The following is a 23,265-nucleotide window of genomic DNA, read 5'->3' on the forward strand; positions in this document are numbered from 1 at the left end:
CTTTTACTAACATCTGTTCCACTTGGCAGACTCATTTTTGTTGCTGACATATTCTACTTGCAAAAACTGTCATTTGTTACCAATAGGCGAAAATTGAGCTTGATGGGTCAAACATACATTAAAGAAAAATAGAGTTCAAAAATACTTTTTGTGAGCTTCTGGCATTGTCTGTTACTCTACAAACACACTGACAGGGAAACTTGGTTTAAATGCTGCAGCTAAGTCTCCAGCAGAATTGGGACAGGATTGAGCTGGGAGTCAGGCAGAAACACAGAGGGAGATGAAAGCAAGCACTGGGATTCTTGCCAGGCTTTGCCCTTGAAAACTATGCCAAGACCTACATCTCTCTCTCTCGCCCTCCTTTTTTCTCTCTAACGCAGAGATCATGTCCTTTTAAACAGTGATGCGCTTAATTGCTCTTTTTGTATCCTGCCTGCAAAAAAAAAAAAAGACGAATTCAAGCTAAATCCCTTTAATTGGGATTTTTGTTAAGTGATTAGCTTGTTCCTTCTTCTCACGCTATTTTTTTTCCACTTCCTTCGGTTCGGTCTCTCGCTAAGCGCCCTGAGCGGTTAGGTCCTGAGCTTCCAAAGTCTTTCTACCGGCAATGAAATAAAGCCGCTGGAGGAAAGGTTTAGCATTTCCCCGCCCCAAGGTCACCAAGTCTCTGGGAAAACGGGACGCCAGTGGAAATCCGAGCAACGGTGATTAAGAGTCAGAGAAAGTGACTGTGTGGAACGGCGCACTCCTTTCGCTGGCGGTTGAGGCCCAGTGGGGCACTCCCAACAGGTGAGCGGCAGCACTGAGGGTGACCCAGCCGACCTCGCTGTGGGACCGCGGCACGCCGCCTGACTAGCGCGCGCCGACGCGACCAGCCACTCAGTTCCGACTTGACTCCCACAAGCACCGCGCCAAAGCCGAAGCACAACAGCGGCCCAGCCTTCCGCGGCTGCCGGTTCGCATCTTGCGAGGGGCGTAGAGCCACTGACCAATGGGGAGCAGCGAAAATGCTAGCGTCCGCTGTGATTGGCTACCAGGCTGAAGGTTGGATGGGGAGGGTGGGCCTTGGGGCGTGTCTTGTTTTCGGCGGCGCGGCGGGGCAGCAACGCGTGAGGGAGCCGCTGCGGAGAAAGGCCCGGGGTGCTGCGATCGGAGGCGGCGGCTGGCGCGGGCCCTGCCGGCAGGAGGCGCCCCTCTCGGCTACAGGTGCCCGCGCCGGGCCAGCCGTGGAACCTCGTTCTAGCTGGAGAAGGAGGAAAAGAGGAGAAGGAAGGGGCCGGGCCGGTTCCTCGCCCCCCGCTCCCCGGATGGATGTGCCGGGCCCGGTGTCCCGGCGGGCGGCGGCGGCGGCCACCATGCTCCTGCGCACGGCTCGGGTCCCCCGCGAGTGCTGGTTCTTGCCCACCGCGCTCCTCTGCGCCTACGGCTTCTTCGCCAGCCTCAGGCCGTCCGAGCCCTTCCTGACCCCCTACCTGCTGGGGCCCGAAAAGAACCTCTCGGAGAGGGAGGTAGGGCGGGCCGGCGGGCCGCCGTGTGGGGAGCGGGGAGCGGGGGGCGACGGGGAGCGGGCGGGCCGCCGTGTGGGGAGCGGGGAGCGGGGAGCGGGGAGCTACGGCCGCCGTGTGGGGAGCGGGGAGCGGGGAGCTACGGCCGCCGTGTGGGGAGCGGGGAGCGGGGGGCGACGGCCGCCGTGTGGGGAGCGGGGAGCTGGGGGCGAGGAGGGCGCTTGGTGCGAGCAGGAGCGGCCGGCCATTCTGGACCAGCTTTTGTGACTTCCCGGCCGGAGGGCGGCTCCGCGCTGCGTGAGTTCATACTTTGCTGTCGTCCGTTGGGTTTATAGGGCGCGTCCTCTGTAAAGGGCTCGGAGCGCGGAGCTGGAGCCCCTATGCGCTGTACCTCGGGCGAGGTGCTCCTGCCGCTGTAATGTGGGCCTGACTGCCCAGACTGGTCCAGCAGCTCCTGGCTGTTGGAGGTGGAGGGGCCTATTTGATTGAAAAAAGTAACCACAGTAAACTGTACCTTGGACATGGTAGGGTTTTGGTAAAACATTTGTGGACTGACTGAATGTAGGGAGCCAGATGCTGAGTACTGCTTTTTTGAAAGCACCCCTTTCCCCCTACTTTGTTTGCCGTTGACGGATGGATATACCCAGTCAAGTGAGGACAGTAACAGGGACACCAAGAATCCATCGTTTTAATTTGTCTATTTTTAATTGGGTGACATTTCCCCCAAGGATACCCTGCCCATCCCCCCTTAGGTCCCATCTCCTGGGGTAAAAGCAGATACTTAGATGGTATGCCTAATTGTCACTTAATTATAGTTTCTCATGTGTTGTTAGTTGTTGCCTCACAGGTGTTAGTTTTGCTCAGCTAGATGGTGAGAACTTCGAAAGCTTCGGTACTCCTGTGATGCTCAGGGTAATTGAGAGCACACAGCCGATGATCAAGAACTTCTTGCTGATTGATTTTCCCTAGAAGAGGATTTATAAATAAAGTACTTCAGAAGTGCACATAGTGTGCTTTAGAAATGTGTTCACCTCTAAAGTGTATAGTCAATCCCAGCACTTGCCCTTAAACTGAAAAAGGAATTAATCTCCAGGTGCTGCCAAAAACCCAAAATAAATCAGATTCAACCACCTTTTCCTGGAACACAGCAAAGTGTGAAAGCTAATGTTTGGTATTCTTTTTCCTAGTGTTCACTGAGTGGCCACTCATTATCTGGGTTGCTGGATTTTTGTTGTTGTTTGGTTGGTTGGTTTTTCCTATGCCTTCTTTTCCTCCCATCCTGCCTCCCTGCCCCAAACAAACATAGCTGCCCTATAGGACAGAGTAGAACTGCCCCATAGGATTTCCAAGGAGCGCTTGGTGGATTTGAACTGTGGACCTTTTGGTTAGCAGCTGCTCCCAGTGCTGATACCTGGAAGGTGATCTGCTTTGTCACCTGCCCTGGACAGAATGCTGCTCAGTGATGTGTCATCGGGTGCCCTGTCTTATCAGAAAGCTTCCTAGGATGCGTGAGACATGTTCAGGGGTCATAGAAATGCAGCAGGGCTGCCAGGCCCAGCAAATATTTGCCAGTTGTGTAACTAAACCATAAGCCCACTTCTGTATTGCAGATTAGATGAGAAAGAGATCTGGGTTTGAAGAGAAATCTGGTGGTCTGGACAAGGGTGTCATTTTTCCCTGAGGCCCTCGAAATCATGACTCATCTGTTGGTTGTGCACAGTATGGCTCTGCTTACCCTGTAGATAACCCTAGGTGTTTCGAAGAGCTAAAAATTGAAATAAATAGAACAACTGACTCTCCTTCCCAAATGAGTACTTGCTTCCAGCGATGTGTAGTGAAATCGGAAATATTACGTAATTATTAGGCAAAGTGAATGCCAAGCCATGTTCCATGACACTTGTATTTAAGGTTGTATTTCCCACCAGAAGACTTCAGAAGGGCTAAGTTGGATCATCTTAGAGTTCTTGTTATCCTAGTTTGAAGACAAAAAGAGAAAAAAAGACAGAATTTCTTCTTTCCATTCTCAAAGGATTTTTCCTTAGATTTCAGAAAAGTGTTACCTTTAAAAACAGGTACCATTTTATGTCTTGAAATAGGTTAGAATTTGACTGCATTTCAGTAGTTGAAAGCCAAACTTTGAATAAAATAGAGATAGAACTCTTTATCTCCCAACACGTTTTTTTTCCTTTTTTAATTGTACCTTAGATGAAAGGTTTACACAACAAACTGGCTTCTCATTAAACCATTAGTACACATGTTGTTGTATGACATTGGTTAACAACCCCACAACATGTCAACACTCTCCCTTCTCAACCCCGGGTTCCCTATTACCAGCTTCCCTGTTCCCTCCTGCCTTCTAGTCCTTGCCCCTCGGTTGCTGTGCCCCTTTAGTCTTGTTTTGTTTTGTGCGTCTGTCCAATCTTTGGCTGAAGGGTGAACCTCGGGAGTGACCTCATTACTGAGATGAAAGGGAGTCCGGGGTCCATACTCCCAGGGTTTCTCCAGTCTCTTTCAGGATGGCAAGTCTGGTCTTTCTTTTTGAGTTGGAATTTTGTTCTACATTTTTCTCTAGCTCTGTCCAGAATCCTTTATTGTGATGCCTGTCAGAGCAGTCAGTTCACAACACATTTTTTTTATCCTTACATCTTTTTAGTGTGTGGTCTGACGGATATTCACTGCCTTTCTTTGATTTTTTCTAAACATTCCACGTTTTCTGCCTGACGTTCAGAGCCTTACAGTTCGGCGCTTGCCTCTTTGACAGCCTTATCTCTCACCACATCCTTTTTCTCTTTGCCCTTTTGCACTGACCCAAACCCCAGTCACATTAATCCTGTCATCACAGATCCATTCTGTGCATGGTCTCTAATCTCCTAGTCACACTTAAAGGGGTGACCTCTGCTTGGACTAATCTGCCCAAGTGTGTCTGTTGATGAATTTCTCTTAGCCTCTAACTGTCTCATCCTCAGGACCCATCTCAAGGAAGCAACTTCATAGTTCCTGTTCCTTGGCGGCACTGTGTGTGTATGTAGTCTTCACCAGGCAGGGAACTCTGGGGAAGCCGAGGTTTCGTTTTAGTCTTCTTCTCTAACCTCCACACAGCTTCAGAGTGGTGTTCTGCAAATAAGTGCTTACAAAGTGCTTGTTTAATTGAGACTCGGCTCTGCAGTAAGGTCCAAATCTGAGGAAGTGCTTAAAGCTGAACATCTGTTTTCCATTGACGTTTTGTATCTCAGAAGAAAAGATAAATATGCTCTGATCCAGAGTTGGGAAAAGCATCTTGATTAGAATAAAGTAAATTCCCTTGGCTCACGTGGCAGGTTTTACCCGAGATGAGAGATTACGGTATGGACAATTAATAGGGTCTGTAATTGTACAAGGAGCCCTGTTGGCCCAGTGGTTAAAGTGCTTGGCTCCTAACAGAAGGATCAGCAGTCCAAACCCACCAGTTGTTCTGCAGGAGAGAGGTGTATCAGCCTGCTTCTGTAAAGATTTATGGCCTTGAAAACCCTATGGGGCAGTTGTACCCTGTCCTATAGGGTTCCTTTGAGTCAGGATCGACTCAGTGACAGTGGGTTTAGTTTGGGTTGGTAATTTGTACATTTTTGCCTGTAGGAAGTTTCGAGTATCTATCAAAGAACCATTTTCTGGTTTAAAAGTCTTCTCCTTGGGAGCATTGAAAGAGGAAGAATTGCGTTTAGATACTGGACAGCTAAGCTGTGGGGACTGTATCTCTTATCTCTTCATAAAACAACGCATTGCGATCAAGTCAGTTCCAACTCATGACAGCCTCATGTGTTACAGAGTGTAACTGAACTCCTCCATAGGGTTTTCTTGGCTGTAATCTTTACCGAAGCGGATTGCCGGCCCTTTCTTCTGGATCTCCACTGGGTGGGTTTGAATCACCCATCCTTCCATTGGTAGTAGAACACGAACTGTTTGTGCTACCCAGGGAAAGTGCCCTATAAAAGCACCTTAGTGAAGATTGCAAAAGCTGCTGCAGCCATTAAAAGTGACCCTGGAACATAGTAGTGATCAGTAAAACCTTCCTGTTAGAAGAAAGGAGGCGTTTTAGTGTGGTAGAGTCGTAATTTCAGATTCTTCCTCTGCCAGTTACTAGATGTGATAACTTTGGACAGCTTATTTAACCTTTCTTTAAGCCCAAGTTTCCTCAGTTGTAAAACGGAGGTGCTAAAAATAAATATTTACTTCATAGGGCTGTTGTTTGGATTAAATGAGGTGATTCAGGTAAAGTGCTTAGCACAGCGTGTAGCACGGCAGTTTGGTGTTGGGTGCCGTCAAGTCGATTTTCAACTATGGTGACCCCATGTGACAGAGTAGAACTGCCCCTTAGGGTTTTATAGGCTGTAATCTTTACAGGAGTAGATGACAGCCTAGAGTGGCTTTCTCCCCTGGAGTGGCCAGGTGAGTTTGAACCGCCAACCTTTCACTTAGCAGCGCAGTGCACCACCAGGCTTCCTTGCACATCAGTAGAGGTTTGCTGTTACAATGCTGATAATCGTATTAAAGGGACATTCACCTTAGATTGATACCCATTATGGGAAAGGATGAAAGTCTCTTACTTATAGTAAATGAAAGAGAATTTGTCTGGTCTTTTCTCCCACTTGCCTTTACTTTTGTTTTTAGTTGGCACTGCAAGGCTGACTGCGTTACTTTCCCTTGTTTTCATTATCTAAGTTGTGATTTTGTGCTAGGAGTAGAATTAGACTTGTAATTATAGACATTTTAAATTGATAGTTAAGAGGATGGGGTTTAAACAATGTAAACTTGGCAGGTAATCATCTTGGGGCAACTGAAGGAGGCTGAGTGGCACAAGCAGTTTGTAGTCAGCTGCTAGCCTAGAGGTTGACAGTTCAAACCCACCCAGTGGCTCTGTGGAAGAGAGGCCTGGTGAACTGATTCTGTAAGGCTTACAGCCAAGAAAACTCTATGGAGCACTCTACTGTGAAACACGGGGTTGCCATGAGTCAGGGCTGCCTTGATGGCAGCTAACAATTTTTTTTTTTTTTAATTTTAGGTGAAGGTTTATGGAATAAACTACCTTGTCATTAAACAGTGCACATATTATGACATTGGTTAACAACCCCATAACATGTCAACACTCTGCTTTCTTGACCTTGGGTTCCCTATTACCAGCTTTCCTGTCCATCCTGCCTTCTAGTCCTTGCCCCTGGGCTGGTATGCCCCTTTAGTCTTGTTTTGTTTTACAGGCTTGTCTGATCTTTGAATGGAGGGTAAACATCAGGAGTGACCTCATTATTGAGCCAAAAGGGTGTCCACGGGCCATACTCTCAGGGTTTCTCTAGTCTCTGTCAGGCCAGTAAGCCTGCTCTTTTTTTGTGAGTTAGGATTTTCTACATTTTTCTCCAGCTCTGTCTGGGACCCTCTATTGTGATCCCTGTCAGAGCAGTCAGTGGTAGCCGGTCACCAGCTAGTTGTACTGGACTCAGTCTGGTGAAGGCCATAGTAGTTGTAGTCCGTTAGTTTTTTGGACTAGTCTTTCCCTTGTATCTTTAGTTTTCTTCATTCTCTCATGCTTCTGAAGGGGTGAGACCGGTGGAGTATCTTAGATGGCCGCTCACAGTCTTTTAAGACCCCAGACACTACTCACCAAAGTAGAACGTAAAACATTTTCTTTATAACTATGTTATGCCAGTTGAGCTAGATGTTCCCCGAGACCATGGTCCCCACAGCCCTCAGCCCGGCAGTTCAGTCCCTCAGGGAGTCTGGATGTGTCTATGGAGCTGCCATGACCTTGGCTTGTACAGGTTGTGCTGGCTCCCCCAGAATTGTGTACTGCCTTACCCTTCACCAAAGTTCCCACTTACCTATGAAGTGTTTTTCCATCCCCACCCCCCCCATAACCATCAAAGATTGTTTCTTCTTGTGTGTAAACCTTTTCATGAGTTTTTACAGTAGTGGTCTCATACAATATTTGTCCTTTCGTGAATGACTTGTTTCACTCAGTATAATACTTTCCAGATTCATCCATGTCGGAGCTGCTTTGTAGATCCATCACTGTTCTTTATCGTTGCATAGTGCTCCATTGTGTATATGTACCATAGTTTGTTTATCCATTCCTCTATTGATGACAACTAACAGCATTTTTGAAAAGTATATAAAATGTCCAAGTACAGACAATATTACTGGACTCAAGGTCAAAAGTCCCAGGGGGTGTGATGGAAAACAAAAGAAAATGAAATGTTGGAGGAGTGATAGAGGACATTTTTAAAGGAAAGACTTGAAGGCTAGTAGCTTTATGGTGCTGTGTTTGGCAAAAAACATACTGGGGAAAATGTGAAGTGAAGAAACATGCTGAATCAAACAGGAGGCAGTTTTCAAACATAAGAAAACTGAAGGAAAGTTTCTGCAAAACTGTAGACAAAAGGAGTGGGAAGCTGTTAGCTGGGAACCCTTCACTCTTCACTGGTTTTATCTCAAGGTTACCTTGCTCCTTCAGTTTTGTGCTGAGAGGAGCCTTAGACTGTGATCATGCCAGCCAAGTGTACTCTGTTCCTCATATTACAGAAAAGGGCAACAAAATTTCCTGATCACGTGGAGGTTGCTAACTGATGTACAAATGTGAATTAGACCAAAATTCAGGAAGACAAGGCTATTTAAACAAATCACTTCGGATATTTGCCCAGTCAGAAATCAAGTCTGGAGTGTATTTCAGAAAATGGGGATTGCGTTTTATTTTATAGTTGTGCTCTAAACTGGCAAAAGTTTCATAGTACTTATTTACTTTATTATTTCTCTACAACACTGGAAAAATTAGCCCATTTCCGCTGGGATCAACTGAGGTATACGTGAGAGCTAAAGAGAAAGTTACCCTTCATCTCAGATTGTCAAAGTCCAGGATTAGTCTGTTCTGTCCAGAGCATTTAGTCTGTTAAATACTACATTTCAGAAAGCACTTAAAAACTGGGGCCACTGATCCTGGCTTTAAAATGATCCTTTAAAAAACTATGTTACCTAAGCTGTCAGGACCTTGCTGGACACTGGGTAGGTGTAAGAAGAGGGAATGTCTTCTGTGATTGTTTCTGGAAGAATGGGGTTGACAGTCCAGTTAATGTAGTTATTCACGTTGCACCAGGTGGTATGTTTCAGCGTCTGTCCTCTAGTTTTCAGACCTGTAAATAAATAAAGCATGGTAAGTGATTTACATGCGTTCTCTCATTTAATCTTTATAACAAATAACCCTATGAGGTAGGTCATATCCCTCATTTACTAATGATGAAGATTGAGGTTAAGGGAAACTGAAGAAACTTGCCTGTAACCACACAGCTAGCAGATAATAGAACTGAAATTCCAGCTGGGGATTTCCTGATTTCAAGCTTATATTAAAAGTTATTTCTACTATAAAAAACCCAGTGCCGTCGAGTCGATTCCGACTTATAGCGACCCTATAGGACAGAGTAGAACTGCCCCGTAGAGTTCCCAAGGAGCGCCTGGTGAATTTGAACTGCCAACCCTTTGGTTAGCAGCCATAGCACTATATAACTGAAAAAATATGCATTAAAAAATAGAAAAAACTCCTGTTATTTTTTTCATATTAAGGAAAAGTGAAAGGGACATACAAATTGCCTACAATCCTACCATCCAGAGATAGTTATCCTGTCAAGACAGTAGGAAAGATTTTCTATCTTCTTTACCTATTCTTTTACAGGCCCCCTGTTGGCGCAGTGGTTGCAGCAGTTGCCTGCTAACCGAAAGATCAGTGGTTCGAAACCACCAGGGGCTCCGTGGGAAAAAGATGTGGCAGTCTGCTTCCATAAAGATTATAGCCTTGGAAACCCTGTAGCGTCTGTATGAGTTGGAACAGACTCAACGGCAGTGGGTAGGGTTACCTTCTCCTTAACCCGAAAGAAACAAAAACTGAAATCCGAGAAACCGAACCAAATGGTAGGATCAGGCTCCCTAACCTGTGGCTAGAAGTAAGAATTACTTGATGCTGATTCAATCATTGAGCCTAGTATCTTCCAGAAAGTATACTGGCTATTAGATGGGTTATATATATGAACATGGGGTCCACCCTTACAAACCTGTAAGGCAGTGGTTCTCAACCCTGGCTCATATTAAAGTCTGGCTTATGGATGGCCATCAATATTACTTAAAAGTTCCCTGGGAGATATGCAGCCGGGGTTGAGGAGCAGTGCTATGAGGTATCTGGGGAGTCTGACACTGTCTTAGTTATCTAGTGATACTGTAACAGAAATACCACAAGTGGAAGTTTTAACAAAGAGAAATTTATTCTCTCACAATCTAGGAGGCTAGAAGTCCAAATGCAGGGTGGCAGCTCCAGGGGAAGGCTTTCTGTCTTTGTCAGCTCTGGGGGAAGGTCCTTATCATCAATCTTCCCCAGTCGAGGAGGTCCAACTCATGTGCTGTGCTCCCAGTGGTTCTTTCTTGGTGGCATGAGGTTCCCATGACTCTCTGCTCGATTCTGTCTTTTATATATCAAAAGAGAGTAACTTAAAACACAACCTAATCTTGCAGATTGAGTCCTGCTTCATTAACATAACTGCCGCTAATCCCACCTCATTAACATCATAGAAGTAGAATTTACAACACGCAGGAAAATCACATCAGATGACAACATGGTGGACAATCACACAGTACTGGGAATCGTGGACCAGCCAAGTTGACACACATTTTGGAGGGACGAGTTCAATACATAACAGACAAAAACAAAGAAATATCAGTAGAGAGCTGTAAATGTTGTAATACAAATACTGTCAGGTCCAGCAGAGTCTTCTCGGATGAAGAAGCCCTTGAACTAGGCTTTGGTGAGTGGGAAGGATTTTATTAGGGATGGTGGTGGTGGGTGAGGAGAAGGATATTACAAATAATTATTAGAACTGCCATTCCTGTTGTCAAGGGTTCTTTGGTTGATTAGGATGAGGTTGATTTATAAGAATAAATTGTTACGAATATTCCATTTGATGGCACTAATAGCTTTTTGTTCTTCTCTTTCTACCAGGTCTTCAATGAAATTTATCCAGTATGGACTTACTCTTACCTGGTGCTGCTGTTTCCCGTGTTCCTTGCCACAGACTACCTCCGTTATAAACCTGTTGTTCTGCTGCAGGGACTCAGCCTTATCGTCACATGGTTCATGCTGCTCTACGCCCAGGGACTGCTGGCCATTCAGTTCTTAGAATTCTTCTATGGCGTTGCCACAGCCACTGAAATTGCCTATTACTCTTATATTTACAGTGTGGTAGACCTGGGCATGTACCAGAAAGTCACAAGTTACTGCCGAAGTGCCACCTTGGTGGGCTTCACAGTAGGTTCTGTCCTGGGGCAAATCCTTGTCTCAGTGGCAGGCTGGTCCCTGTTCAGCCTGAACGTCATCTCTCTCACCTGTGTTTCTGTGGCTTTTGCTGTGGCCTGGTTTCTGCCCATGCCACAGAAGAGCCTTTTCTTTCACCACGTTCCATCCACCTGCCAGGCTGTGAATGGCATCAAGGTACAAAATGGTGGCATTGTTCCTGACACCTCAGCTGCTAACCGCCTTCCTGGGTGGGAAGATCTTGAGTCAAAAATCCCTTTAAATATGGCAGAGCCTCCCACGGAGGAACCGGTAAGTTCAACATTAAATGTCTTGGGTGAGTACTTAGTTGCTACTCTGGGGACTGGACCAATAATGGAAAAGCAGTCCCTCTTGCTAGACCTTGTATCCATTTGTATTCAGGCTTTATCCTGAGTTGGTTCATTCATTCCTTCATTTGTTTATTCTGGAAAGGGTTGTTTTATTTTGGGAATACCAAGTATATGTTCCCCTGGAGTGAGTGACCTCCAAAGTCAGGCCCGTGAAATAATATAGCGCTCATATCAGAGAGTTCTTCAATGACAGGGACTTTGTCTTCCTCTTTATATCCCCGGTGCTTGGTATGTAAAGAAAGCACTCAAAAAATTTTCCCTAAACGAATAGGTGAAATGATTCCAATAAATGATGAATATATTCTTCAAGTTTCTGAATCAGCGTCCAGAGTATCTAAGGATAGGAGGTTATGTCCCTCTTCTGTGCTGGAAGTGATACCGGGTATCTATTCTGAAATGACCGTTTGAAGAAGTGGTAATGAGTAATACAGAGGAAAAGAATCACAAGAGAAACGTTTAAGATAATGATGGAATAAATATTAAAAGTGTGACTGTGAAGTTGCTTCTTAAAAGAAAGGGATATAGTATCATAATAATTTATCCCTCTATTCTTTCTAGCCAGGAAGGCTAATTACCGCCTCCCCCCCGCCGCAGCTCCCACCTTCTTAAATTTTTTTTTTCTTTCTACCAGATCATAGCTGTGAGTGGCAAGATTCATTCTAACTTTGTTGAATTAGTCTCAGTTTTCCTGGGACATATTTGGAAATAAGCCTATTAACATTGCAATTTTGCAGGTGGGCTCAATCAGACATAAAGCTTCATAAGCTTTGTAGGCTGGGTGAGGATAAAGAGCCACCGTGAATAGAATGTTTCAACTTGGCATTTAACGTTTCCTTTCAATGGCAATGGGTTTTTTTTTTTTTTTTTTGACTGCCCATAGCCTTCACCTCTGGTTAAACCAAAACCAAACCCATTCCGACTCACAGCGACCCTATAGGACAGGCTAGACCTGTACCATGGGGTTTTTAATGCTATAAATCTTTACGGAAGCAGACTGTCACATCTTTTTCCCACGGAGTGTCTGGTGGGTTAGAACGCCGACCCTTTGGTTAGCAGCCAAGCGCTTTAACCACCGTGTCACCAGGGCTCTTCCTCACCTCTGGCTACTGGTTAAAATTTAAGTTATCATCCCAAAGATCCATCCCTATAACCTGGGCGATCCTCATCATGAAACTCACCTTGATTACCAGGCACCTGAGGATACTTTGGTCAGAATGAGCAGGGATAGGTGAGCAATGAAATGCTTGTTCCCTCATACTGTGTTCGATGATGCTGGGAGCCAACAGAGGGTTGATGGAGTGGGAAAGGGAAGTATAATCGTTTAATAGCTTTCATGTGATAGAAAAACTCAGGACCCTTTTGATCTGTTTCAAATGTGTTGTTATGGCTTTAGCTAACAAAAAAATACATATACACATGCATATGTATAAATTTTAAATATTAACATATTGGTGATAGTTCTAAAGACTTTCATAGACCAGTGATTTTCAGGCATTTTGAACATGACCCATAGTAAGAAATATATATTTTACATAGTAAAGAGTACGATATAAACCCAACCCATGGCAGTTACTGGGCAAGGATGGATTATATTAGTAGAAAACAGGCCTCTAATCCATTTTGAGAGAACCGTCTTATATATCCACATATTGCTAATCCAGCAGCTCCAGCCAGGAAAGCCAGCAATGCTCTTGGCCATGAGACATGAACATGACCCATAATAAGAAATATATTTTACATAGTAAGGAGTACATATATAAACCCAACCCATTGCCGATGAGTCGATTCCAACTCATAGCGACCGTCTAGGATAGAGTAGAAGTGCCCCATAGGGTTTCCAAGGAGCGGTGGATTTGAACTGCTGACCTTTTGGTTGCAGCCAAACTCTTAACCACTGCGCCACCAGGGCTTCAGTACATATAGGTATGTGTTTATTTTGCTTATGACTGAAACAGAAGTTTTACAACATAGTACTTTATCCTAAGACGGTCTATCCCATTTTTTTTTTTTAGAATGCAGGTTACTATCAGAGATCAGGCTGCTAAAAGGTCAGCAGTTCAAATTCAGCAGCTGCTCCTCGGAAATCCTATGGGGTAGTTCTACTCTGTTCTGTAGGGTCACTATGAGTGGGAATCAACTCGACGGCAATGGGTTTGTTTGTTTTTTTTGGTTTAATAAAACTATAATTATGAACCATAGTTTACAAAGCTCTGTCTTAGACCAACTGTAAATTTGTTGTTTATACATATATGTAATGCCCAGGGACCGATTACCCAATAAGCAAAGTAAGCACCTGTTTAGGGCATCAACAGAATTGGGGCACCAGCTGTCCAAAGCAGACACCTATAGATGTCAAGCAGATAGGATACAAGGAAGAACAAGCGCAGCAGTAAAAAGGGAACTGACAGGGTACTGAGTGAAACCGATACCAGCTCCAGTGCCTGAAAATGTGCTGGCTGGAAATAAAGTTCATGCAGGGTCACCAGGGTGCCCATGCACAAAGTCGTTTAAACTGTGAGGCCCTACCACTTCCACACCTTTGTCGACATGTCTCCTATGATTCCCTCCCATGTCATTGAAACTCCTTGTCTTAGTGGGTCTCTCTGGAGTATATTGTTTATTTCAAATAAACAAGAGGTGGGGGTGGGCTGTCGAGTCTAACTCTTGCTGCATTCATCCAGTATGCAATGGATCCAACATAAGCAGTTACTGGGCAAGGATGGATTATATTAATAGATAACAGGTCTCTAATCCATTTTGAGAGAACAGTCTTATATATCCACATATGCTAATCCAGCAGCTCCAGCCAGGACGGCCAGCAATGCTCTTGGCCGTGATGTAAACACAGGGCATGCGCTGGCATACATCCTGATAAACAGCCAATGGGAACTTCAGTTCCAGATAACGCGCAAAAGCGAGAGAACTCCAATGACCACTGCAGTAAATTCAATCAAGTTACTTTTTAACTGTTTAGGATTTATGTGCAGAGTTATGTCCTAAATTTTGTAAATAATAATTATAATTTTAACTTTAAAATATGTTTGGCATACATGCAGATGCAATCTAGCATACATTTAATGTAATACTAACATGAGTAATAATTTGAGATATTAACATAGCAAATGTCCAAAACACACTGGAAAAATTAAAAATTATCTAACACATAGTTTCACTTTATGTATCAAGTGAGTTCATTTTTTATTGTCTGATGCACCACAGGATACAGTGCTTGATATGACTGTATATATGCTGCATTGAGAGGATGCAGAATTCAGTATTTATTGTGCAAAATATGTTTCTGTTTTGCAACAATGAGTGTTTCTAAATTTGTCTTCCAAGAAAACAACAAAGGACATTTATCAGAACATTACATTTACATTTTACCATAATATTTACATATCTCTGTGTAAGGAAATTGAACAATTCCTTGAGGAAATAAATGAATAGTTAGATAATAAAAATTATGTAAATATATTTTCCATTTTCCATCACACTGACTTCTTTTAAGAATTGATTGATATTGTTGTGACCCATAAAATAAACTTGCTTATCTAGAAGTGGTGCTATTGCTTTATTAATTATGTACATATCTCCAAATATAGGAGTTGAACAATTCCACAAAGAAATAAAAGGAACATTTTATAAATTTTTTTACATTAACAGTTATATTTTAATTTTGGACTGATCAGGTATAACCTCACATTCAGTTCTCTCTCATCAGCCACATAAGAATAGAAAGAAATGTTTTTAATTATAACACATTAGAGATGAATGATCTATCTAAAATATAGTAATTCCACATAAGAATAGAAAGAAATGTTTTTAATTATAACACATTAGAGATGAATGATCTATCTAAAATATAGTAATTAGTTGTAATATTTGTTTTCTGATCATCAAATTTTCTTTTATGACATCTTTTCATTTGTTCATTTATAGCATTTCCACCACATTTTTGTCAGTTTGTCATACTGTGGTAGCTTGTGTGTTGCTGTGATGCTGGAAGCTATGCCAGCATTATTTCAAATACCAGCAGGGCCACCCATGGTGGACAGGTTTTAGCAGAGCTTCCAGACTGAGACAGACGAGGAAGAAGGACCTGGTGGCCCACTTCTGAAAAAATTGGCCAGTGAAAACCTTATGAACAGCAGCAGAACACTGTCCAATATAGTGGCGGAAGATGAGCCCTTCAGGTTGGATGCCGAGCAAATAATTGGAGAAGCTGAATTATAGGAAGAGAAACGGGCATCAAGATTGGTGGAAGACTCATTAACATCCTTTGATACGCAGATGACACAACCTTGTTTGCTGAAGGTGAAGAAGACTTGAAGCACTTAACTGATGAAGATCAAAGACCACAGCCTTCAGTACGGATTACACCTCAACATAAAACAAAAATCCTCACAACTGGACCAATAAGCAACATCGTGATAAACGGAGAAAAGACTGAAATTGTCAAGGATTTCATTTTACTTGGATCTGTAATCAACGCCCATGGAAGTAGCAGTCAGGAATTCAAACAATGTATTGCATTGGGCAAATCTTCCGCAAAAGACCTCTTTAAAGGGTTGCAAAACAAAGATGTCATTTTGAGGACTCAGCTGTGCCTGACTCGAGCCAGTTGCTTCATATGCATATGAAAGCTGGACTGTAAATAAAGAAGACCAAAGAAGAATTGATGCCTTTGAATTATGGTGTTGGTGAAGAATATTGAATATTTCATGGAGTGCCAGAAGAACGAACGAGTCTGTCTTGGAAGACATATAGCCACAGTGCTCCTTGGACATGTTATTAGGAGGGACCAGTCCCTGGAGAAGGACATCATGTTTGGTTAGGTAGAGGTCAGCAAAAATGATGAAGACTTTCGATGAGATGGATTGACACAGTCGCTGCAACAGTGGGCTCAGACATAGCAACATTTGTGAGGATGGCGCAGGACTGGGCAGTGTTTTGTTCTGTTGTATGTAGGGTCACTATGAGTTGGAACTGACTCAATGACACCTAACAACAACAGCAGCCAGTTATAGCATTTATTATGAAACAAGCATCAAAATTGAAGTATGACCCATTTAAAGCAGAATTGGTGAAAGTCTGTTTTTCGTTGTGGAGATCAACAGAATTTTACATTGATTGTTGGAACAACTAAAATCACGGACTCATTTTCTTTGTTGTAGAACATGTGGAATATTCTTTTTGTATAAAATGTGGTGTATAGTAAAAGTCTTAGTACCCCGCATCCACTAAAAATCTTATAATCCAGTTCATCTCATTCTGCTCAAATGGTGTAGGCCACTTTTGTGTTCAGTTGCTAATATAACCACATTTACAAAGAAGTTACATCATGGATAGCTAAGACACATCCACAAACACGTATATATACCTGTGTGTCTGTATAACATATCCGGTTCAAATGCATGAGTAAGCAGAGGAGGGGGCACCACAGATTAACAGTGTATAGGGCCCTCAGCAGCCTTAATCCAGCCCTGGTAATGCAGGTATTTCACATACTGAAGAATTGTAAAATTTTAGAGTTAGAAGTGGTTCTAACCACAGTTTATGGAACAATCAAAGCACCTGAACGTTAGAGGGAACTTGAGGTCTCCTTAGCCCTCTCATTTTGGAGATAAGGATGTTGGGGTCATAGATTAGTGACTTGTGTACAATTCTACAGATGTACTCCTAGTCTAAGCATAATTTAATAGGTATTTATGAGATCCACTTCTCTTTATATGTTGCTCCGTAAAGTCTTCCACTAGGGTGACAACGTTGTCAGGGCTGTCTTGTTGGCTACCTGAGAAACCCATTGCGGTCAAGTAGATTCCTACTCACAGTGACCCTAGAGGACAGAGTAGAACTGCCCCCATGTGGTTTCCAAGGAGCGGCTGGTGGATTTGAACTGCTGACCTTTTGCTCCCAGAGCCCCATGTTAGCTACAGTGTGGTCAGAATTATCCTTGGCTCCGCTGCTGACGCTGTGGCAGGAAGACAGTACTGCTTGGCAGCAGTACTAACTGGCCCTAAAATGCTGCTGCTTTGTCTTTTGCAAGCTTGAAAGAAAGTCAGTATACGGATATTGGGGATCACGGGGCCATTTAAGTTGACAAAGCCTGTAAGTATTGTGATTGTGGTAATTATGGTAAAGAAGAGTAGGTAGGTGAGTGGTATTACGTTGATTTTCTAAAAAGGAAAAATGAAGTAGGAGGAGTCAAAGCAGTAGCCAGTCCCCAAGCCGCCTTGTGAGTCCTTTCCGGAAAGAGCCTGTTGCTTTGGGACAAGCGGAGCTGTTGCTGCTGGAGACACCAAAGCCAGTGACTGTTTTCACAAACAGGGAAATGGAGTCATTATGTGCTTGGTGTATAGCCGGATCTGATTGGTTCTGAGTTGTTACTCTATTAGAAATTATGTAAATTAAAGCACCTCTTTAACACAGGGCCTGGCGTTAGTAAATGATACCTGCTACAATGGAAATACTTTCTGGTAGACCGACACCTTTTACCGTTAGCAAGCATTCTGTGTGTGTATCCATGTGTGAATCCTGTTCCTATAAGAGAGACTATAATATGCACTTCATGGAGTAATTTTGCGTACTAAATGAGGCAATGTAAAGCTTTCAATTGCACATACTTGAGTAGGTACTCAATACATGATAAATATTCTTACTATCATTATTAGATATGAATAACCAAGAACAGCTTTGTACCTTCCCTGTAGATGGTTATTTTTTTGAGAGGCTGTAAATAATCTTTTTCCCTTTGAATTAGTACCCCTGGTCTTCTGGACCTTTTGAAAGGAGTCACCAGATCTAATACTAGTTCCATCACTAGTTCTCCCTCTTAAGCTGAGTTAGACAGCTCTTAAATGTAGAGCAGGTTAAACCAGATCGTACTAAGCTTTCCTTAACTCTAGAATCTGAGTTTAATGAGCTGATTGGTGTGAAGAGACTCTGTTTTTCTCCTGCTTCCCCGGTACAATGTGGACAGCTTCTCCTTTTCTGCCTTGTTATCGGTAGTTGACGCCAAGCTGATTCTGACTCGTGGCGACCCCTTGCATGCAGAGTAGAACTGCCATAAGGTTTTCAAAGCCATTTGGAAGCAGATAGCCAGGCCTGTCTTCCAGGGTGCCTCTGGGTGGACTTGAACTGCCAGTCTTTCGAATAATAGTCAAGCGCTTAACGATTTGTGCTCCCCGGGGACTCCTAGCTTCTCATACAGGTAAGAATGCATAATAAAGTCATCGTTGTTACATAGAAGTGATTTAATTGCAATCATCAGCCCTTAATATCGTCTCGGTTTAGGCATTAGCCCTATTTCTCCTTCCCTGTGTGTTTTCCTGTTACATGTAGAAGAAAATCCGAAATTCTCATCATGACCTGTAAGACCCTAGTCTGACCCCTTGCCAGTTTCTCTGTCAGTATCTTTTACTACTGTGCTCTGCAAAGCTCTGGCCTAAACTGCATCAAGCTTATTTCTACTTCAGAGCCTTAGTCAGGAGGTTCCCTCAGGACTGCCCTTCATTCTGATTTTTCCATGGCTGATTTCTTTATGTCAATTCAGATCTCAACTCAGACACCAGCTTTTCAGAAGGCCATTCCTCAAATACTCCACCGTCGTTACTTCCCCATAACATAGTCACTTGCTAGCCTGTTCCCCTGTTTATTGTCTTCGTAGCATTATCATTGTGGCTGTTAGTTGCTGTCAGGTCAGTTCTGACTCATGGTGAAACATCGGCTTGTCCTTGCCATTTTCATGATCATTGGTATGTTTGAGTCCATTTGTCTATTGTGTCACTCTCGTTGAGGGTTCCCACATTTTTGCTGATCCTGCCTGTACTTTACCAAACATGATATCTTTTTCTCGCAATTGATTTTTCCTGAAGACGTGTCCAAAGTAAGCAAGTCGAAATATCACCATCCTTGCTTCTAAGGTTGTACCATATTTTTACATAAATAGCACACACCTTCTGTGTGTGTTTGCCCACTGTGCTCTCCCACCACGAGACATTTTCGTAAGGATGTTTGCTATTTTTTTTACAGCAATGGGTGGAAGAGGATTAAGGTAGCAGCGCTTGTGAGGGTGTCTTTCAGAGGGAAGACGAGGCCGGCAAACAAACACAGAAGGCACGTGTTTTTGTGTAAAAATAAGATATTTTGTGCAAGACTGATTTGTTCATGCTTCTGGCAGTTCATGGTATATTCGCTATTATTTGCCAACACCATAGTTCAAACACATCAGTTCTTCTGTTTCCCTTTTTCTTTGTCCGGCTTTCACATTCATTTAAGGCTACTGAAGAGGCCATGGCTTGGGTCAGGTGTACCTTGTAAACACTCATATGTGTATTTGTTTATTGTCTGTTTCCCTTATTAAAACGGGAATTTTATGAGGGTAAGGACCTTGCCTGCTGTAATCCAAGTACCTAGAACATTGTCTAGCATGTAGTATAACCAGAAAACCGAACCCACTGCCGTCAGGTTGATTCCAACTCATAGTGACCCTATGGGACAGAGTAGAACTGCCCCATGGGGTTTCCAAGGAGCTCCTGCTGGATTTGAACTGCCGATGTTTTGGTTAGCAGCCATAGCTCATAGGCATTCAGCAAGTATTTGTTGAATATATAAATGAATAGAATGTAAGGGAAGCCTGCTTTTGTCGAGCACCTGCTACACGCGGAGTACGACTCATTTAATTCTTCCAGCAGCCTGTCACGGTAAACATTAATTTCTAGTTTGTAGTAAGAAAAAAAAACCCTAAAATATAGTTTTCTCATGTGCATGCATGCAGGAATGCTCCTTCTGTGTCATCATAACTCCCGTTTATTTTGACTCTGGTACCAGATACCATTTTGACTGAAGCTGCTAAGAACCTTGGATTCATTATCTCATTTAATTCTTATTAAAACTCTATGATGTCGGCACTGTGTCTACATTTTACAGGTGAGGAAACTGAGACTTGGGTTAAGTAAATTTCCCCGCTGCACATGGGAAGTGACGCAGCCAAAATTTCCAGCCCAGGTCTCCAAAATTGACTCTAAAAATCACTAGAGTAGACGGCCTTTTCTTGAATGAGGGCAATAATTTTTTAGCTTTTTTTTTTTTTTTTAATTAAAGCAGTATCAAGAACATTTCTTTAAATAAGATCTGAAACTAGAGGCCCAATGGGATAAACAAGTGAAAACTGAGCTTTTCTCTTTGAAACAGGACTAAGGGTCTGAGACTCTCACCCTCTTGGGCCTATCCTATTCTGCACCCCACATGAAACTCTTAAGGCCCCTTGAGCACATTGCGAAGGTCACTTGATTTAGATAGTGTCCGTGTTAGCTATGGAACAGCTGAAAGTCTTGATGTAATGGAACAGGTTTTTGTTCATTTATAAGGTGTCATTTAGGGATGTAAATAATAACACTTCAGATGCTTCTTTAGAAAGTGAAATTCATATGAGCTCAGCGTTTGAAACCTGGGAATAGCATAGAAGAGAGCAAGCAGATTACCACCAGAGGCACTGACTGTAATCAGGGAACGGCAATCTTTTTTTATTGTGTACCCAGATAATAGACAGACTACTTCTTAACTCCTTACGGCAGAATTCATTATGATAGAGATCTATCTTAAATCCTGAAGTTGGTTACACTGGGCATGATTTTATGTACAGTATGAGTCCTTTGGAGCCCTGGTGGCGCAGTGGTTAAGAGCTTGGCTGCTAACAAGAAGGTTGGCAGTTGGAATCCACCAAGCACTCCTTGGAAACCCGATGGGGCAGTTCTACTCTGTCCTGCAGGGCCGTTAGGAGTTGGGATCAACTCGACGGCAACCAGTTTGCTTGTTTTGGCCTTCAGTGTTTTAACTATGTAATAACAGTAGCAGATTTATTGAGCATTTTATAGTAAATAGATGCATATGTAATCTCAATAATCTTATGCAGGTAGGTATTATTATTATCGTTTCAATTTTCCAGATGAGAAAACCGTTTCTTATTATTTATGTATCAATTTATGGCAGAGCTTCTGGATTCTTTTCAATTCTTTTAGAAGTAGTAGTGCAAGAATTTTTTTTTTTCTTATAACCTTTCAGCATCTTTGGAAGTTTTAGATATCACAAACATTTTGTAACTTTCGCCACTTGGACAACTGAGACTCAGTAGTAAAATTCTTTAAAGTAGCTCAGTAAAACTGGTGGGCTTAGTGTAGAGAATACAGAAAATGTATTAGGTGCCATTCACTCAACTCAACAAATGCATATACATTTAGATGTTATTAACTATCGACTTGTACTAATTTGTTTAAATTGACCAAGTTTGCTCTCACAGAATGTCAGGAAAGCAGTGTAATGGCAGCAGTATTTGGTTTTTACTTCTAGAGGATTAGCATCACAAATTCAATTGAAGCATTTTCTTTTAGCCTGCCCCCCCCACCCAAGTGCCAGTACCCTCATGCAGTACCAAGAAACCACTACAGTAAGGTTGCTTAGGGCTGGTGTGAGTAGGCAGAATGAGGGAACATTACCTGGTTCTCGGTATATGATAGTGTTGTTTCCCATTGCACAAATACTGAGTAATGTAAAAAGTATTAAAAAAAAAAACCCAAACCAAACTCATTGCCATCGAACCGATTCCAACTCATAGCGACCTTGTAGGACAAAGTAGAACTGACCCATAGAGTTTCCAAGGAATGCCTGGTGGATTCAAACTGTCAACCTTTTGGTTAGCAGCTGTAGCTTTTAACCACTACACCACCAGGGTTTCCAATAAAAAAAAAAGTATAAGAAAATAAAATCACTAATAACTCCACCACCCAGAGAGAACTACTACTCCCGCCCCCCCCCCCCAAGATTTCTGTCTTAACTACTACTGTTCAACGAATCTGTCAGCTGTAAGGATAGGAGTTTCTCACTAACGGACTATAACTGAACAGTGTTTTAATAGGGTTACTGTCTGGATCTGTTGCTTACTAATGTTACTTGCCTTTGTGTTTGGCAGTGGGGAATATCATCTCCCTTTGGCTGTGTATGCAATCTCTGACCATATTTCTACCTTCGTTTTGTAAACAATAACACCCTTTGCTGGGTTGATTATATACAGCTGTGCTAATGGTTATGTTGTTGTGTGCCGTCGAGTCTATTCCAACTCATAGTGACCTTATAGGACAGAGTAGAACTGCCCCATAGGGTTTCGAAGGAGCAGCTAGTGGGTTCGAACTGCACACCTTTTGGTTAGCAGCCTGAGTCATAACCCCTTTGCCACCAGGGCTAATGGTAATAGAACATATAAAGCAAAAATTATATGAGAACTTATTTTTGCCCCAGATGGGATGAATGTAACTGCTAACAGATTTTTTTTATAGCAAAGAGTATGCAGTTCATTTTTACAAGAAGAATAAAAAAATCCGTTAAGCAGAAAATTGAAACTGTGCAATTGGCTTCATGCTGTTTGGGCTTTGTTTCCGTTTTGCCGTGCAGGAAGCCAAGCCAGACCGTCTCCTTGTGCTGAAGGTACTATGGAGTGATTTCTTGACATGCTACTCCTCTCGCCCTCTGCTCTGCTGGTCCGTGTGGTGGGCCCTCTCCACCTGTGGCTATTTTCAAGTCGTGAACTACACCCAGGGCCTGTGGGAGCAGGTGATGCCTTCCCGCCATGCTGCTGCTTACAATGGCGGTGTGGAGGCTGTTTCAACCTTGCTGGGTAAGCAGCACAAGGTGGTGGAGGCTGGGCCGGAGGGCGTACCCTTGGGAGTTGAGCCACCAGCAATCAGATTTGCTCCCCCTTCCAAATTCGTGGCAGTCCCAAAGAATGATTTACTTATCTTGAGCTCTGGCTTTATAATCGGGGAGGAAAATTTGGACGTGCTTAAGTGGTGAAGGAATATGACTAACACGCTGGAATTCTTTACAAGCTGGGGGAAACCTAATGTAATGATTTTCAAAATCGTTTGCTTATCCAAGTTTCCATCATCTCTGTATTTACCATGTGGTTTTGCCACTTGATGTGAAACTTTGAGTATCCATACACAATAGTTTGTAACAACACCTGTGTAGTGCTTTAATGTGTTCTAGGTGCTATTCTAAGGACTTTATGTATGTTAACTCAGTC

The 23,265-nt window shown here is 43.1% G+C and overlaps 1 protein-coding gene across 2 annotated transcripts in view; it reads left to right on the forward strand.

Annotated features, from left to right (window-relative positions):
• The first annotated feature begins 1,138 nt into the window (after nt 1-1,138).
• SLC19A2 (solute carrier family 19 member 2) overlaps nt 1,139-23,265 on the forward strand; it is a 33,577-nt gene continuing 11,450 nt past the window's right edge. The window contains exons 1-3 of one of the 2 annotated variants that reach the window (XR_002787015.2): nt 1,139-1,508; nt 10,507-11,109; nt 22,635-22,857. Coding sequence is in view for 1 of the 2 variants with exons in the window: in XM_003414882.4 (XP_003414930.1) it covers nt 1,308-1,508; nt 10,507-11,109; nt 22,635-22,857 (1,027 nt within the window). In the remaining variant the exon portion in view is untranslated. The remainder of the gene's footprint in view (nt 1,509-10,506; nt 11,110-22,634; nt 22,858-23,265) is intronic. The other variant, XM_003414882.4, reaches the window with a different exon arrangement.

The sequence above is a fragment of the Loxodonta africana genome, chromosome 3 (assembly GCF_030014295.1).
Source record: "Loxodonta africana isolate mLoxAfr1 chromosome 3, mLoxAfr1.hap2, whole genome shotgun sequence".
Taxonomy (NCBI): domain Eukaryota; kingdom Metazoa; phylum Chordata; class Mammalia; order Proboscidea; family Elephantidae; genus Loxodonta; species Loxodonta africana.